Below are 20101 nucleotides of genomic sequence, written 5' to 3'. Positions count from 1 at the left end.
AAACCAGCAAAAAGACAAACAACAATCCACAAAGCACTACACAAAAAACCAAACATTTAGTAAGACTTTAGTCCGGAGAATATATTTCATTTACTATTTGTAATTGGCTTTGAACTAGTCTGTAGTTATTTTTGTGTGCTTCGTACCGATCTATTGAGTTAAATCAATTGCAACTGATTTTTCTGTGTGTTCTTATTTTGTGTTGTTACACCACTGTTCCATGTTAGGTTGATGGTTGAGCGCTCACACGTTTAACCCCGACACCATCTTTTTCTACCAGTTATGAGCCTGTAATTCAGTAGTTGTAGCTGGTTAATGTCATATCTATTTTTCATTGATTGTAAATCTGTATACCATTTATATCGTTTACTGCATAATACTTTTCTAATAGATGGTAAATTAGACTGTCGTAGTTAATCGATATTCAAATATCAGGAATCAATTCAGGATTTAAAAAAAATCAAGATCAAAACAAAAACTGAGGAATCGCATAAACTTCAAACGGAGCGGAACCGGGTATGTCGAAACGGATAACGGAACCGGGTATGTCGAAACGGATAAGTGCCTCCTGCTATGCATGCACTATCTGCCACTCGTATCCACACTCTGTTTATATGTCACTATGGAGAATAAGACGCATTCGGTCAATATATAGATCAGATGAATGACCTCATCTAAAGATCAAAGAAAGCATTTCGCTGACGAAATGAGACACAAGCATATGTTTCGGTCAACCAATTCGTAATGGAGATCGTAAAACGTATGAAATGTCAATTTCAGTCGTTCTTTCTCATACAACAGTATATTTCAAATATATGTTTGTCAATTGACGAAGAAATTGTTTTCTTTTTCTAGTGGAAGCACTCATAATTTTAACCAGTTTTTGTCCTTTTTTGCACACGCAGTTAAACAGATAAACATTTCACCGTTAATTTCTCTTAGTTACTTTAAATATATGTCCAACAACTTGACTGTAACGTTGTTTTAATTCAAGAATATTCATAAAAATCAATTTAAATTTGTGAACTACCAGGAGATACCAGCTCCTTAACTGACCGATTGCAATTTCCAGCATTCTTTCACGAGCCGCTTTATTTTACCAAAAATCTATTGCTTAGGTAACCTAACAATTTCTTTTTTCCAGAATTTAAAACAATTTGGATACGCTGCAAACAGTAAATGTAGTGAAGTAATATGTAAATATTACCCTGAAAACAGAGGAAACATTGTTCTGCTTGATGTTGGAGCTGGAACTGGTTTTCTAGCGGAAGAGGTAAGCATATAAAAGACTGATTGGAACTGGTTTTCTAGCGGAAAAGGTAAGCATATAAAAGACTGGTTTGAACTGGTTTTCTAGCGGAAGAGGTAATCATATAAAATAGATATAGGAAGATGTGGTATGAGTGCTAATGAGACAACTCTCCATCCAAGTTACAATTTATAAAAGTAAACCATTATAGGTCAAGGTACGGCCTTCAACACAGAGCATTGGCTCACACCGAACAGCAAGCTATAAAGGAAAAAGACTGGTGTATTGTTTTTTTTTTATAATACACCTGTATGAAAACGACCTCAAAACATAATCAATCTAAACAACCTCAGCAATTGGGATTCAAAAATATTTTATCATCTGGGAGCTTTTGCAATAATATTCAACATATGTTTACTAGAAACAACGCTTTTGTGTGTAACAACTATATGCCTAAATGACGACAACTTATTAATCCTTAACCGTTGAATTTTTTCTTACTTTTGTTTTTTCTTTAGATGAACACAAATTTATTTCGTTTTCAACTGGTATAATTCAAACTTACAAGTTATCTTCGTTTATGTGATGGCTGAGATGCAGATCTATGAAAATGAATAGACAATTAATGGCTGAAACGTTGCATATAAATAAACCAAAACAAATTACCAAAAGGACACCAAGACAACCTCATTTACATTAATGAATCTTGAAGATAACATAAGATTTTAACATATTTTACAAATTAAAAATTTCTCACGTACCAATCTCACAGTAATATTATGTTAGTAAAAACACGGGCTCAGAATATATATCGTTGTTGATTTAGCAACCTCGACACATGTAGCCGGATTGAACAGATTTTTGTGAATACTTAAATCACTTATATTGTATCAAGCAGAATAAGAACAAATCATACAATGAAAATCATCAGCCAAAAGTAATTATTGGAAACATTATTCAATAGGCAAAACACAGCTTCATGCAAAACAATACTGGAGAATAACAAATAAAAACAATACGAATAGCTCCTCCGAATTCAACGTATCTTTTGTCTTTGAGTAATAACAAAATACAAATTTACAGCTCTTTGTTTACAATAATAGGATGCATTGTGGTATATAATTTTTTTCCGTCTACATTATCGTCCTTTTGTCTGTTCCTCCTATAATAGTATGATGCATTATGGTAAAAAGTCTTTGTTTCCGTCTGTATTGTCGTCCGTTTGTCTGTCTTGTCTACAATAGTAGGATGAACTACGGTATATAAGTTTTGTTTCCGTCTGTTCTGTCGTCCGTTTGTCTGTCCCGCCTACAATAGTATGATGCATTATGGTAAAAAATCTGTGTTTCCGTCTGTACTGTCGTCCGTTTGTCTGTCTTGCCTACAACAGTAGGATGCACTACGGTATTTAGTCTTTGTTTCCGCCTGTATTGTCGTCCGTTTGTCTATCCCGTTACAGGTTATTTTGAATTTGAAAATTTGTACACATTGTAACTATGATTGTTTTTTTTTAAGTATATGACAAATGACAATTTGGACACCGATTTCATGTTCAATGATCATGCGATTTACAGTACACACAAATTAAATGCTTATTAACATACATTGCACTCATATGCTTTAGTTGGCATCAAAAGGATTTAAAACCATCGATGGATTGGATCCATCTCCAGGAATGTTGAAAGAGGCAGAAAAGAAGAAGTTATATCGAAATGTATTCTGCAGTTACTTTACATCCAAGCCTTTGCCATTTTTCAAACAAGGTAATACATTTGTAGCACTGAATAAAAATACCAAATTTTAAATTAATTCACTTTATATAATGTAGAACAAATAATCTTTAAAATTATGGAAAGTATTGAAAGAAAAATTGTATGCTTCAAATACTTGTACAAATGTTTCAGAAATAGTCGGTTTAAAATTAATTTAAATAAGGAATATAAAATGAGAAGTATGATCTACGTGCAAACATATTTATACCAGAATACTTTGATTTTTTTTTAATATTTTAAAACTAAACATTAGATAGACTGAACTTAGATTTCATCATCATTATCAAAATAATCGTCATTTACATATATATGTAGTTTTGCTGATTATTTTTTCTGTGTTAAATTGTAGACAGCTTCGATTTGCTGGCGGTTGTTGGTTCATTTAATACAGGCCATATCCCGTATGACGCCATAATTGAAATGATAAGAATAACAAAACCAGGTAATACCATCATTTTTCCTTAGTCGTCCATTTTACTCATATCAGTATCCTGGATTGGTTTATAGCCAGTGTATTTTTCATGTTTGTTCTTTATCAGGCGAATTAGGTTGAATTTCATATTTCACCACCAGGGTATATCCACAATGATATATATTTTATTAACCTCTATTTCGTTGTAATCGCCAAAATGTAAATATCTGCTATTACCTTCACAAAAAGGCATGATGATGTGTGCGCTTTATTGATGGCGGTCGTTTTTTTGCTAACTAAACGTCTTGAAGTTGAAATGGATAATGAAACAAATGTTTAACTCGACAATCCCTATCGATTTTCGGTGTAATGAAACATGTGTATCATGAACATGAGACGTACATCTTATGAATAAATTTACTAGGCCTAGCGGCTGGTGAAATTTCACCTCTTCTGGTAACGATATATCTGTTCAATAGACTATAAGCATTATGACGTAATATTACTATCTGCGAGTTTTAACATATAGTGATCTCAAATGTTTTCTCTTTTGAATGGTTCTGTAGTTGCCTATGTTGTTTTTTGTAAACAGTTTTTTGTCTTTTGGTCTTTTTTTGCCATGGCATTGTACATTTATTTTCGATTATGAGTTTGTATATCCCTTTGGTATCTTTCGCCTCTTTCTTGTTACTAGTATATTAATTTCGCTTTGACGGTTACTATACTTACTTTTCTCTTTTTGCGGAAGTTTAAAAGTATAAACAGAGGCAATATCTTAATCTAATGACACCCTATGGAATTTGAATATTTAAGAGTCAATAAACATGTTATTTGCTAAAATAAGATAAGAAAATGAAAATGTTACATGTTTTCTTTAAATTTGAATAGAAAGACACAATAACCAAAGTACAATTAATTTGCATCCTAGTACAAAGCTTTGTTGTGTTGTCAAAAGCTGGACTTAAGAACATGAATATATGATGTTTCGAATTTTACTGACGATTAAAACAACTGAAATGCACTTATTGGTTGAATAAATAAATCAAACACTGTTTCCACCTTGAACCCTCTTTAAATGGTTTCGAAAGCAAGAACGAACATTTAATAATGTGATATAATCAGTTAAAGATGTGTCTTACTGACCATTTCGTCTCTAACTTATCTTTATTAATTTTTAGGTGGTATAATCTGTATATCGAATAGACGTTCCCCTTTTTATGAATCACCAGATTACGTGGATAAGTTTTTCCCGTTATGTGATCAACTAGAGAAAGATGGAAAATGGAGAAAGGAAGAGATAACCACGTATGATGGATTTATGGAGAACGCAGACGGAATTATCATAGTATATCGTGTTAAATGAGAACACATTACGCCAATTTAAACATGCAAGTTGAATGTTTCATCCTGTGAAAGGATAATGTCGGTTGATTCAATCTCAAGCTGAAGTCAGAAGTGACTACCGTTAAGAGTAAAAGTTTCGGAAAACATTGGCAATTCACCTATTACCGGTAATTGTCATCTTTTATTTTCCAATCATATACTGTGTTTGTAATGGACTAATTTTGCTTGTAATAACAATCCATTAAATCAAATATATATTTTCAAAATTCGGTTGCTTTATTTTCATTTTTCAAACTTTCCGATTGTTTCTACCTTTAGATTTTAACACCTTAAAAAGCAATACACTTCTTGACTTCTTAAAGCTTCTGTACTGTGTTGCCATTTTACCTTTTATGTCTGTTTGTTTTGCCTTCACATTGTTGTCAATATAAGGGAATTCTATGCGACTGTCATACAAGTGAGAGGTTTAGCTAGCTATATAACCAGGTTTAATCCACCATTTTCTACATAAGGAAATGCCTGTACCAAGTCAGGAATATGACAGTTGTTTTCCATTCGTTTGATGTTTTTGAGCTTTTGATTTTGCCATTTGAAAAAGGACTTTCCGTTTTGAATTTCCCTTGCTATTTTTCCCTTTTTTACTACAGCTTCTGATTAAATAGAACTGTAGATTCAACTAGCACGTGCATAGGGAGTATATATATTTCCAAATTGATACGATAATCCAGAGCTAGCATTTCCTATCATGATTTCTTTGATAGAGGGTTGCTGCTTACAAAGAAGCTATTAAACCAAGAGTTCAAAGTGGTGCAGTTGAAATCATCCCTTTGCAAGTTTTACGGACGCAATCACGAGTTTGTTGACCGTTATTGAATATCTGTTTCACAGATGATGACGGATATGTTCCATTTGTAACCACAATCCAGTCTTTTTTTCCTCGAATGTGACCTACCTAATAAGACTTATCGCCGGATTTCTACTTCCGTGAGCAACACGACGGGTGCCACATGTGGAGAAGGATCTGCTAGTCCTTCCCTTTGGTGGGGTTCATGTTGCTCAGTCAATAGTTTTCCTTGTCATGTTTTGTATACTGCTTTTCTTTTCGTCGTTTTCATTTTTTGCCATGGCATTGTTTGTTTGTTTTTTTTTTGGACTTATGAGTTTGAATATCCCTTTGGAATCTTTCGCCTCTGTTAAAACACTTTTCATATCATACAAACAAACAAAGTGCTTTAAAGTCTGTTATAACAGCAACAGATATTTGTATACTTTTTGGTTAAATTATAAGAGTTTTATTCATTCTACTTCATTCAATTTACTCATAACATACCATTTTGATTTAAAAAAAAAAATCGTTTCAGATGTTTGTCTATTTTTCCCGCGCTTCCATGGGAATGTCTTTATTTAACATTTTGTCAGTTTATGAGAGCGCTTATTCATATTAAACCTTTAAATGTACTCATACCTAAGCAGAAGATAACAAGCGATTCTTATCAACTTATATTTAACTGACTTTAGATGATGGTTCGTAATTAGCCTTGTTGCGTATATACAAATGTAGTCATATTTCATCAAGGAAAAGTTTATTTGCCTTTCAATGTGGAGTTTATACTGTCGTGCACATTGTCCCTGTACAATCTGCTTTTTTATAGTATTTCCAAAGTCGCATTTGAATTAAACAGTAGATTTCTTTGAAAATTTTTGTGAAATTGTCCTGATATGAAGCAATCATCAAATGTAGGTATATCCATTCACAGATGATATTCACAAACTACCCCGAATAGAAACGGTATCGGATTTAATAACAACATTGGGTGGTGAAATCTGTTATGAAACTTTACGGGTTCTAATTATATTGGATGTTAAATCTTTTCCTAATGTTTTCGGGTGGTAAAGCAAAGACAAAATATAAGCAAGACTATTGAAAAGGCCAAGTAACTGTTTACTAATAAGTGGTTGAAGTGCACATTTTCCCCTAATACCTATTGAAATTGAAATGAATTGAAACGTTTATAAAGAGAAACACGTATTACTATCAAAACGCGATTATAGTTGCGTCACGTCATAAAGGATTGATTACAGTTTTGAGAAACGTTTGGTAACGGATGTTACAACAGTACGAAAAGTGCCAAATGTAGTGGAAGTATCACGCTCTCTTCACGTCAAGGAACCTAAGTAACAACTCTTTAAGAACATACGATACAGTTTTGATCCCGTAATGAAATGTTGATGAAAATTTGCATATAGGCTATTTTTTACCTGCTTAAATCAAATATGCAATAAAAAATACACCGTCATGTGCTACTTTTTGAGTAAATTGAGGTTGAAATTTCAGACTTTTCCTGATATTTGGATTTGTTGACGTATTTTTCCTTTCGACAGAAATACATAACTTCTTTAATTTTAAAAGATAAACACAAGCTGTTTTTTGTCAAATTATTTGTAATTTCTGTTTTATATAAATGTTCTATAAATTTGTACATTTTATTTTTACAAATAACCCATATTTATCAAATGTTCATTAATGTAGAAAAAAAATGTCATTTTGGCTGTATACTTATCAAATTTAAAATAATTGCACTATTGACTTTTTCAGGAAAATTGGTACACATAATCTTCATACGTAATCAAACCAAATGTCATTTTAAAAAAGAAGGGTCCATGAACTCGTTTTCAAGTTAAATCAGTTTGAATGATAAAAATCAGTCGAAAACTGCATCTTTTCCCGATAAGTCACAGTTTGACGTCGCGAAAATAACAATTTACGTTAGCAACGTCATTACTTCCCCTGTAACTGTATCGTATGCCCTTAAGGGGTCAGTATGTGACCAGTTGCAAAGAAAAGTGTGCGACTCTCAATTTCCGATTGCAGTCCAAAGGTCTCGCCTTCATCATGGTCGAACTACTTTACAAAACCTACATATTGTATTAAATGTTTTTTTTTCTCGTCCTAAATACGCATGACATATTCATTACAGGAATTTAATCAATCAGACGATCACAGCAAATCACATCATTCAAACTTAACTTATTGAAACAGACAAAACGAAGACGTAGACCCCTATGTTTTCATATCAGTTCAAAGAAATGTTCACAGCACTAGAATAATATTTCTGAATATAATATTAGATAGAAGTTCTATGACACAAAGGCGTTGGGGAAATAAGGCACTTATTTGGCCCAAATATTACTGCAAATTTAAAAGTTATCATACATATTCTTAAATTTGCCCTAACTAGACTAAAGTACATGGTTTTTCAGAAAATAAAAACAAATTTCACATTAAACGAGCTCCCATGGCAACAAACCATGACGAAATTTGTATATTTTGTAAAATTTCTTGAATTTCCTTGTTTTTCATCAAATGCTAAGTACTTTTTAGAATAGAAAAGTATGTGCGCACCCTAGAAACAAATTTATATTTGGTAAGATTATGTCAATAGTTTTAATAAAGCTTCTCTTAAATTATTTTGTTGTTTCTTGGCTGTGCACGATGTTTCCGTAATGGAAATAACGTTGGAAAATTGCACTAATTCTGTATTTTTCATCGTTTTCATGAAAACGGTACATATTATGACGTAATTGTGACGTCATCAGATAAAAAATCTAATGTTTTTCATTGATATTTCTTCACTCTATGCATTTCCAAACATTATGTGCCAATTTGAAATAGTTGTCAAACATTTTATTTTCTTGGGCCAAAACTGGGCCTTACTCCTTTATTATAGACTTTGCTTATGTTCATTCTATTTTACAGTTTTGTATTTCAATAGTCGTCTGATCGTTAGATTTCCTTTTGTGTCCTTTTATCGATTGTAACATTAAATATAAATAAGAAGATGTGGTATGAGTGCCAATGAGACAACTCTCCATCCAAGTCACAATGTGTAAAAAGTAAACAATTATAGGTTTAAGACTCGGTTTGGATTCGTATGGCGGATAATGCATGACCAGCTGTAGACACTCACACTGTCGACGCATCCGGTCGAGTTCTTGCATTTACCTCAGATTTTTATTGATTTATATCTTCTTACTGCATATATGAAACATGCAAATCTTTTAACTTCTGTTGACTCTAATTTATTAAAAAAAAAAAATAATGGAAAAATGGTTTCCGGATGATAACTTGATTGAAATGAAACTTGAACAGTTGGAATACACCTTATCGCTATTTCTCCAATCTGGATAAGTTCTGAAATTACACAACTTTTTCATCCAGTTGAAGCTATCTAGGGCCCTGTTTAAACAATGTATTATGCATAGAACTTTTCAAAAAGAACTGTTTAAACAATCGTACACATCATACAAAGCATTTTTATGATTTTAATTTATGTTTTAAAAAAGTGGATCATAATCCATCATAGTTTCAAAATGTCTGCTTTCTAAACATTTTCCTTCCTCAGCTCGTTACTAATGACCTTTGTAGTTGCAATCCTTGACCCAAACAGGAAGTTGTGTCTAAATGATTTTTTTCCCGGATTGGACTAAATAGCGAACAGGTGTATATAAAAGAAAGTAGAAGAAACTTACTGGAACCTTTAATGTCAATTAACAGAGGTTATATTTTAGGACTTGACATGGATGGTAAATTAGTTTATTAGTTTATTTATAACCACTGGGTCGATGCCACTGCTAGTAGAGGTTTCCTCCTCAGGATATCACCAGCCCAGTCAGCACTGCTGTGTTAACTTGAGTTATGATTGATATGGTCATAATTATAAATCAACTGTTCACAAAACTTTGAATTTTCCGGAAAACTAAGGATTTTCTTCCCAAGGAATAGATTACCTCATCTGTATCTGGCAAAACCTTTTGAAATTGTGGGTCCTTGATGCTCTTCAAATTCTTATTTTAACCTTTTTGAATCGAGCGTCACTGATGATTCTTTTGTAAACGAAACGCGCATCTGGCTTACAAAATTTTAATCCTGGTACCTATGATGTGTTTATTTACAACCATTGGGTCGATACTACTGCTGGTGAAGTTTTCCTTCCCGAGGATATAACCAAGCAGGCACCCGATGTTGTACAGACGTCGATATTTGGTTGAAAATAGGTCGCAACATCGGCGACCTGAATTCAACGTCGGTTCAACGTCGGCTGGCAAACGTCTGTCGGACGTTATAGAATGACATCTATACAACCTTGGTTTTTGGTCGCGACCTTATACAACGTCGGTCGGACGTCTAAATTAATCTAGAATATCGAAATCACACGTACACGGACATATATATACTAAGCAGGCTCGCAACTTTTTATTTATATTGGTTTACTTCTATTTTTGAATTAATTCAATGATTACTTTTGTTTATATATATAAATCTTCAAATTGACATGATAAAAGTGTATGCATCACTTTTTCGCAGTAAAATATTTAAATTACACAAACAGATTTGATTTGAATTGGCGCATGCGTATGAGACCGACATTTCGAATTTATGTGTGCCAATTTGATAACAACAACAATTTCTACGACGTGTGATATACATAGCTGTAAAAAGTGCAAAGTAAGTATAATTTTCATTTTTTGTCAGCTTTGATAATAGATATATGATAATTTAGTGTAAACAGTATTGTAGCAGTAATTATTCGCTGTCCCCGCAAGTATGAGTTTAGTGATTTGTGTAGATCAGATCTCTGATCAGATATGATTTATAATTATGCACGTATGCACTTATAAATTGAAAAATGGATAAAAGAACTAACTTATTTAGAAAAAAATATGAACAATGATTTGATAAAAAGCATAAGCGTTTGGCAAAAGTATAATTCTATCATTAGTTAAAACATATTTAATTGTTCAAAATGGACAAATGAATGAGACACAAGTTTTTCAACTTGTAACGCCTTCTCCAAAATTCTATCATTACAGATACAGGGAGGATGGATTCATAATATATCATGGAACATCGGATGAAATAGAAGAATTAATTCGTCTGGCAAGTAATTATTTATAACACCGTACTGAAGTTCAACTATGTAATCTCAGACCGGATAAAATTTCGTTCTTATATGTTGATGTAAATTTATAAAAGTCAAAGATTTACAACACATGACATTCTTGACCTTGAAATACATTTAGAACTAACAAATTCCTTTCTACTCTAGCTGTCACTCACAGCATGTATTCAAACATGTTATCGGAGAAGTAATATGCAGATAAGAAACATGTGTGACCAATGGAAATATTAATACACAATCTGACCAATTTCAAAGGGGTAATTATATGATAACATCGAAATACATGATGTATTTAATACTGATGCTTTACCTATTGACCATACTTAATTATTACAGCACAAAAAATTAAAGGAAAAAGCAAATATTCCTATGGTTTTAATGTCTAAACATAACCCATAAACATGTATTCGTAAGATTAAAAAAAAGTATCACAAAAGACTGGAATTTATTACAGTGTGAAGAATAATGTAAACAAAGTTTCAATGTTTAACTACTTCTTGCGTATAGCAAACATGCCAAAAATATCTATTGATAAAGACTTTAAATATAAAATAAAATATATCAATATAACTAATTATACATGAATACTATTTATTTTGAATTATATTAAAATTATAAGGGTCTATCTGGCAATGTAGGATACATTTTTTATGGATGTTTTATTATACAAAATGAGTGTTTGTCAAGATCTCGGTACTTGTGATGCATTATAGTGACTGAAAAGATCTCGGTACTTGAGGTGCATTAATTATTGTTTCCCAAGATGAGTGACTGTACAGATCTCGGTACTTGTGGGGCATTATTGTTTCCAAAAATTAGTGACTGTCAAGGTCTCGGTGCTTGCGATGCATTATTGTATCTCAAGATGAGTGACAGTCAAGATCTCGGTGCTTGTCGGGCATTATTGTATCTCAAGATGAGTGAGTGTCATGATCTTGGTACTTGCGGTGCATTATTGCTTCTCAAGATGAGTGACTGCCAATATCTCGGTGCTTGTGATGCATTATTGTTTCCCAAGATGAGTGACTATCAATATCTCGATGCTTGTGATGCATTATTGTTTCCCAAGATGAGTGACTGTCAATATCTCGGTGCTTGTGATGTATTATTGTTTCCCAAGATGAGTGACTGTCAATATCTCGGTGCTTGTGATGCATTATTGTTTCCCAAGATGAGTGACTGTCAAGATCTCGGTGCTAGCAATGCATTATTGTTTCCCAAGATGAGTGACTGTCAAGATCTTGGTGCTTGTAGGGCATTATTGTTTCCAAAGATGAGTGACTGTTAAGATCTCGGTGCTTGTGGTGCATAATTGTTTCTCAAGATGAGTGACTGCCAGGATCTCGGTGCTTGTGATGCATTATTGTTTCTGAAGATTAATGAATGTCAAGATATTGGTGCTTGCGATGCATTAATTATTGTTTCCCAAGATGAGTGACTGTCAAGATCTCGGTGCTTGTGGGGCATTATTTTATCACAAGATGAGTGACTGAACAGATCTCGGTGCTTGCGGTGCATTATTGTTTCCCAAGATGAGTGACTGTCAAGATCTCGGTACTTGCGGTGCATTATTGTTTCTCAAGATGAGTGACTGTCAAGATCTCGGTGCTTGTGGGGCATTATTGTATCTCAAGATGAGTGATTGTCAAGATCTCGGTGCTTGCGGTGCAGTATTGTTTCCCATGATGAGTGACTGTCAAGATCTCGGTGTTTGTGGGGCATTATTGTATTACAAGATGAGTGACTGTCAAGATCTCGATGCTTGCGGTGCATTATTGTTTTCCAAGATGAGTGACTGTCAAGATATCGGTGCTTGTGGGGCATTATTGTATCACAAGATGAGTGACTGTACAGATCTCGGTGCTTGCGGTGCATTATTGTTTCCCAAGAAGAGTGACTGTCAAGATCTCGGTACTTGCGGTGCATTATTGTTTCTCAAGATGAGTGACTGTCAAGATCTCGGTGCTTGTGGGGCATTATTGTATCTCAAGATGAGTGATTGTCAAGATCTCGGTGCTTGCGGTGCATTATTGTTTCCCAAGAAGAGTGACTGTCAAGATCTCGGTGCTTGTGGTGCATTATTGTTTCTCAAGATGGGTGACCGCCAATATCTCGGTGCTTGCGATGCATTATTGTTTTCCAAGATGAGTGCATGACTGTCAAGATCTCGGTGCTTGTGGGGCATTATTGTATCTCAAGATGAGTGACTGTCAAAATCTCCGTGGTATTTCAAGATAATTTGAAAAAATATACTTTATATTTTCCATCATTGATCTGTGTTTGCAATGTATGATCTCTGCTATATAAAAGAATTATAAAGAATAGTTTTACTTTATAGTTTTACTTTACCTAGAACAATTTGTAATTAAAATCAGGGGTGTAACTCTTTGCCTAAAAGTTTGCTTTAAACATCGATAATGCAGCACTAATGACATTATGTTGTAAACGCTAAACTGTTTGGTTTTCACATGAATTATATATTTTTTATTTTAGAAACGGAACATGACAAACAGGTAACAGAAGCTTACCTGAAGTATCATCAATAGAAATGGAGCAGAAAATTGACATTGATTTTTTTAAAAATACCACATTAAAATATGTAGATTCATTCAATTATTTATTGTTTTGTTTCAACACATATTTCAAGTGTTCAAAGCTCATAGTTCTGCCTTTTAGAACTTAGCTAATTGATATTTGTTGGTTTCTCCTTTATTAACCTGACAAAACTTTATATGTCCATTTCAGGCTCTGCATATCAAGTCAAAAATATTATTTACTGGTCAAGCCCTGACAAAGCGACCGTTTTTGAACCCCTGGTCAACACCAGATTGATGTGCAAAGTAGTTGTGGAGACATATTATGTCCACCAGCACTGAATTAAAAGGTTACCAACCTTTGTTGGAAGGAATGATTTTCTAAGGTTTAGAAGCACGTATTCAGGACGTTAACTTGTATGAATTATTGTTTCATTACCTTAAGTTGTCCAATTTAAGAACGTTAACAAGGTTTAACTTTGGTCTTTAATTAGCTCTGAAGACATCTGAGGATATTTAAATAGGTTTAATGGTGGTTGTTATGTCGTTGATTAGACGTTGTACAGATATCTGAGGATATATAAAGAGGTTTAATGGTGGTTGTTAGGAGGTTGATTAGACGTTGTACACACATCTGAGGATATTTAAAGAGGTTTAATAGTGGTTGTTAGGACTTTGATTAGACGTTGTACAGACGTGGAACATCCTTATTCAGGTTCATTCTGTTGGTTGGTCGGATGTTGTACCAACGTTGTACTAATGTTGTAACTACGTTGTACAGACGTTGAACGGACGTATGTCAAGACGTTGGGTAGACGTCAGTTTTTGACGTCTAAAAAATATCATATACAACCAAAATCTAACGTAGGCGCGACGTTAGGGTCTGACGTCGAACTGATGTTTATACAACGTCAAATGTCTGCTGGCTTGGAACTAACCCAGTAGAAGCACTTCTGTGTTGACCTGAATTATTAGTAATAAGGTCATAATTATAAATTACGGGAGGTATTGGACTTTGACTATGGTTTGGGGTATTGTTACAGTGACACCTTGTGAACACATCCTCTCTGAAACTATTTGACAGGAAGCTTAAAACTTGGTACAGCTGTATCAGATGTCTCGAGTGCTAAAAATATACGAATATCACATTTTTCACATCAGTTAGTTACTGTTGCCTCTCATTGATTACACTGTCAGGATAATAAGATTTATACAGTGCATGTAACCAATATCATACCAAATTTATATTTAATCAATGTAGTGTAGCGTTTATGTGAAATCTGATAGATTAATAGATATTGGCTACCTATAAAGCGTAGATCATTTTATTATACATTGATCAATTTGTTGGGCAAATTATAACAATGTATCATATATTACAAATGTCAACAGCAGTAAATGTAATATATTCATTAACCCAGCGATTAAAAAAATCATGGAAACATGATAAATTCATATAACAACTTCCACGTGTATTAATATTGCTTGAATTTAAATTTCTATCATGTCAATGCACACTTTTTGAAAATAAAGTCGTCTTTGAAAGCAGATAGTTTAATCCCGGAACCGAGAGAGCGAAAGGTGTAAAAATGCATAATATATAACTAAAATACCAAGTGACCCTTATCATGCAAAACTAAAAAAAACAGTAATGGCAAATATCCCCCTTAAAGTGTTTCTCAAGTCGTCGACACACTCTGAAAGAAACCTAGTGACATCTAAAAGAATTTTAAAGAGTCTAGCTATATATATATAGTATATGATATACTTTAAAATATATCAACAAATTAAGTTTAAATTTGTAAATCTACTCAAAAGCTATTTAGTGAATTATTACATATAGGCATATATCCTAGTAAAGAGATAGTTATTATGGACTTACATTCTAAATCAACTATTCTAGCTCCTTTGTGAGCTTTCTATGATATTATTCACATCTTTAAGCATGTCTTTTTTATCTGTATTTCCAATATTGTATTAATCTTTATTTGTTATAAATTAAACAAGAACGCATGTTACAGATAACAGTACGTATGTTGATGTAAATTTATAAAAGTCAAAGATTTACAACACATGACATTCTTGACCTTGAAATACATTTAGAACTAACAAATTCCTTTCTACTCTAGCTGTCACTCACAGCATGTATTCAAACATGTTATCGGAGAAGTAATATGCAGATAAGAAACATGTGTGACCAATGGAAATATTAATACACAATCTGACCAATTTCAAAGGGGTAATTATATGATAACATCGAAATACATGATGTATTTAATACTGATGCTTTACCTATTGACCATACTTAATTATTACAGCACAAAAAATTAAAGGAAAAAGCAAATATTCCTATGGTTTTAATGTCTAAACATAACCCATAAACATGTATTCGTAAGATTAAAAAAAAGTATCACAAAAGACTGGAATTTATTACAGTGTGAAGAATAATGTAAACAAAGTTTCAATGTTTAACTACTTCTTGCGTATAGCAAACATGCCAAAAATATCTATTGATAAAGACTTTAAATATAAAATAAAATATATCAATATAACTAATTATACATGAATACTATTTATTTTGAATTATATTAAAATTATAAGGGTCTATCTGGCAATGTAGGATACATTTTTTATGGATGTTTTATTATACAAAATGAGTGTTTGTCAAGATCTCGGTACTTGTGATGCATTATAGTGACTGAAAAGATCTCGGTACTTGAGGTGCATTAATTATTGTTTCCCAAGATGAGTGACTGTACAGATCTCGGTACTTGTGGGGCATTATTGTTTCCAAAAATTAGTGACTGTCAAGGTCTCGGTGCTTGCGATGCATTATTGTATCTCAAGATGAGTGACAGTCAAGATCTCGGTGCTTGTCGGGCATTATTGTATCTCAAGATGAGTGAGTGTCATGATCTTGGTACTTGCGGTGCATTATTGCTTCTCAAGATGAGTGACTGCCAATATCTCGGTGCTTGTGATGCATTATTGTTTCCCAAGATGAGTGACTATCAATATCTCGATGCTTGTGATGCATTATTGTTTCCCAAGATGAGTGACTGTCAATATCTCGGTGCTTGTGATGTATTATTGTTTCCCAAGATGAGTGACTGTCAATATCTCGGTGCTTGTGATGCATTATTGTTTCCCAAGATGAGTGACTGTCAAGATCTCGGTGCTAGCAATGCATTATTGTTTCCCAAGATGAGTGACTGTCAAGATCTTGGTGCTTGTAGGGCATTATTGTTTCCAAAGATGAGTGACTGTTAAGATCTCGGTGCTTGTGGTGCATAATTGTTTCTCAAGATGAGTGACTGCCAGGATCTCGGTGCTTGTGATGCATTATTGTTTCTGAAGATTAATGAATGTCAAGATATTGGTGCTTGCGATGCATTAATTATTGTTTCCCAAGATGAGTGACTGTCAAGATCTCGGTGCTTGTGGGGCATTATTTTATCACAAGATGAGTGACTGAACAGATCTCGGTGCTTGCGGTGCATTATTGTTTCCCAAGATGAGTGACTGTCAAGATCTCGGTACTTGCGGTGCATTATTGTTTCTCAAGATGAGTGACTGTCAAGATCTCGGTGCTTGTGGGGCATTATTGTATCTCAAGATGAGTGATTGTCAAGATCTCGGTGCTTGCGGTGCAGTATTGTTTCCCATGATGAGTGACTGTCAAGATCTCGGTGTTTGTGGGGCATTATTGTATTACAAGATGAGTGACTGTCAAGATCTCGATGCTTGCGGTGCATTATTGTTTTCCAAGATGAGTGACTGTCAAGATATCGGTGCTTGTGGGGCATTATTGTATCACAAGATGAGTGACTGTACAGATCTCGGTGCTTGCGGTGCATTATTGTTTCCCAAGAAGAGTGACTGTCAAGATCTCGGTACTTGCGGTGCATTATTGTTTCTCAAGATGAGTGACTGTCAAGATCTCGGTGCTTGTGGGGCATTATTGTATCTCAAGATGAGTGATTGTCAAGATCTCGGTGCTTGCGGTGCATTATTGTTTCCCAAGAAGAGTGACTGTCAAGATCTCGGTGCTTGTGGTGCATTATTGTTTCTCAAGATGGGTGACCGCCAATATCTCGGTGCTTGCGATGCATTATTGTTTTCCAAGATGAGTGCATGACTGTCAAGATCTCGGTGCTTGTGGGGCATTATTGTATCTCAAGATGAGTGACTGTCAAAATCTCCGTGGTATTTCAAGATAATTTGAAAAAATATACTTTATATTTTCCATCATTGATCTGTGTTTGCAATGTATGATCTCTGCTATATAAAAGAATTATAAAGAATAGTTTTACTTTATAGTTTTACTTTACCTAGAACAATTTGTAATTAAAATCAGGGGTGTAACTCTTTGCCTAAAAGTTTGCTTTAAACATCGATAATGCAGCACTAATGACATTATGTTGTAAACGCTAAACTGTTTGGTTTTCACATGAATTATATATTTTTTATTTTAGAAACGGAACATGACAAACAGGTAACAGAAGCTTACCTGAAGTATCATCAATAGAAATGGAGCAGAAAATTGACATTGATTTTTTTAAAAATACCACATTAAAATATGTAGATTCATTCAATTATTTATTGTTTTGTTTCAACACATATTTCAAGTGTTCAAAGCTCATAGTTCTGCCTTTTAGAACTTAGCTAATTGATATTTGTTGGTTTCTCCTTTATTAACCTGACAAAACTTTATATGTCCATTTCAGGCTCTGCATATCAAGTCAAAAATATTATTTACTGGTCAAGCCCTGACAAAGCGACCGTTTTTGAACCCCTGGTCAACACCAGATTGATGTGCAAAGTAGTTGTGGAGACATATTATGTCCACCAGCACTGAATTAAAAGGTTACCAACCTTTGTTGGAAGGAATGATTTTCTAAGGTTTAGAAGCACGTATTCAGGACGTTAACTTGTATGAATTATTGTTTCATTACCTTAAGTTGTCCAATTTAAGAACGTTAACAAGGTTTAACTTTGGTCTTTAATTAGCTCTGAAGACATCTGAGGATATTTAAATAGGTTTAATGGTGGTTGTTATGTCGTTGATTAGACGTTGTACAGATATCTGAGGATATATAAAGAGGTTTAATGGTGGTTGTTAGGAGGTTGATTAGACGTTGTACACACATCTGAGGATATTTAAAGAGGTTTAATAGTGGTTGTTAGGACTTTGATTAGACGTTGTACAGACGTGGAACATCCTTATTCAGGTTCATTCTGTTGGTTGGTCGGATGTTGTACCAACGTTGTACTAATGTTGTAACTACGTTGTACAGACGTTGAACGGACGTATGTCAAGACGTTGGGTAGACGTCAGTTTTTGACGTCTAAAAAATATCATATACAACCAAAATCTAACGTAGGCGCGACGTTAGGGTCTGACGTCGAACTGATGTTTATACAACGTCAAATGTCTGCTGGCTTGGAACTAACCCAGTAGAAGCACTTCTGTGTTGACCTGAATTATTAGTAATAAGGTCATAATTATAAATTACGGGAGGTATTGGACTTTGACTATGGTTTGGGGTATTGTTACAGTGACACCTTGTGAACACATCCACTCTGAAACTATTTGACAGGAAGCTTAAAACTTGGTACAGCTGTATCAGATGTCTCGAGTGCTAAAAATATACGAATATCACATTTTTCACATCAGTTAGTTACTGTTGCCTCTCATTGATTACACTGTCAGGATAATAAGATTTATACAGTGCATGTAACCAATATCATACCAAATTTATATTTAATCAATGTAGTGTAGCGTTTATGTGAAATCTGATAGATTAATAGATATTGGCTACCTATAAAGCGTAGATCATTTTATTATACATTGATCAATTTGTTGGGCAAATTATAACAATGTATCATATATTACAAATGTCAACAGCAGTAAATGTAATATATTCATTAACCCAGCGATTAAAAAAATCATGGAAACATGATAAATTCATATAACAACTTCCACGTGTATTAATATTGCTTGAATTTAAATTTCTATCATGTCAATGCACACTTTTTGAAAATAAAGTCGTCTTTGAAAGCAGATAGTTTAATCCCGGAACCGAGAGAGCGAAAGGTGTAAAAATGCATAATATATAACTAAAATACCAAGTGACCCTTATCATGCAAAACTAAAAAAAACAGTAATGGCAAATATCCCCCTTAAAGTGTTTCTCAAGTCGTCGACACACTCTGAAAGAAACCTAGTGACATCTAAAAGAATTTTAAAGAGTCTAGCTATATATATATAGTATATGATATACTTTAAAATATATCAACAAATTAAGTTTAAATTTGTAAATCTACTCAAAAGCTATTTAGTGAATTATTACATATAGGCATATATCCTAGTAAAGAGATAGTTATTATGGACTTACATTCTAAATCAACTATTCTAGCTCCTTTGTGAGCTTTCTATGATATTATTCACATCTTTAAGCATGTCTTTTTTATCTGTATTTCCAATATTGTATTAATCTTTATTTGTTATAAATTAAACAAGAACGCATGTTACAGATATTTTTCATTTTGAATCTTTGTCTCTCAATTCATTGATTCATCAATAAAGAAAAAAAAAGTAATATGACAGTGGTGAACGGCATGGTTTCTTTATCAAAGCTTATAATTTGAATACACTTTTGAAACATTTCTGAATCATAGTTTATCAGAAATCACAAAACACATATGAAGTTGTGATATCATCATATGACTAAAGTTTTAAGGTCTGCATAGAAATGACTCATAAAATATACAAAGAGGAATTCGGTCCCAAAATTTCTGAATGACGGACAAAATTTCATCTGTTAAGT

The 20101-nt window shown here is 33.5% G+C and overlaps 1 protein-coding gene and 1 long non-coding RNA gene across 3 annotated transcripts in view; both read left to right on the top strand.

Moving 5' to 3' along the window:
* Nucleotides 1–5045, top strand: part of LOC127719496 (methyltransferase-like protein 27) — a 34663-nt gene extending 29618 nt beyond the window's left edge. For both annotated transcript variants that reach the window (XM_052225642.1, XM_052225643.1), the window contains exons 3-6: nucleotides 1145–1273; nucleotides 2874–3012; nucleotides 3371–3463; nucleotides 4612–5045. In XM_052225642.1, the coding sequence (XP_052081602.1) occupies nucleotides 1145–1273; nucleotides 2874–3012; nucleotides 3371–3463; nucleotides 4612–4796 (546 nt within the window). In that variant the 3' untranslated portion in view covers nucleotides 4797–5045. The remainder of the gene's footprint in view (nucleotides 1–1144; nucleotides 1274–2873; nucleotides 3013–3370; nucleotides 3464–4611) is intronic.
* Nucleotides 5046–10198: 5153 nt separating this feature from the next.
* Nucleotides 10199–10715, top strand: LOC127719495 (uncharacterized). Its single transcript, XR_007990331.1, has 2 exons — nucleotides 10199–10283; nucleotides 10649–10715. It is a non-coding gene; the product is annotated as an uncharacterized LOC127719495 (long non-coding RNA).
* The last annotated feature ends 9386 nt before the right edge of the window (nucleotides 10716–20101 follow it).

This window comes from Mytilus californianus, unplaced genomic scaffold, assembly GCF_021869535.1.
Source record: "Mytilus californianus isolate M0D057914Y unplaced genomic scaffold, xbMytCali1.0.p SCAF_11, whole genome shotgun sequence".
NCBI lineage: Eukaryota > Metazoa > Mollusca > Bivalvia > Mytilida > Mytilidae > Mytilus > Mytilus californianus.
This window is presented reverse-complemented; position numbering and strand designations above follow the sequence as displayed.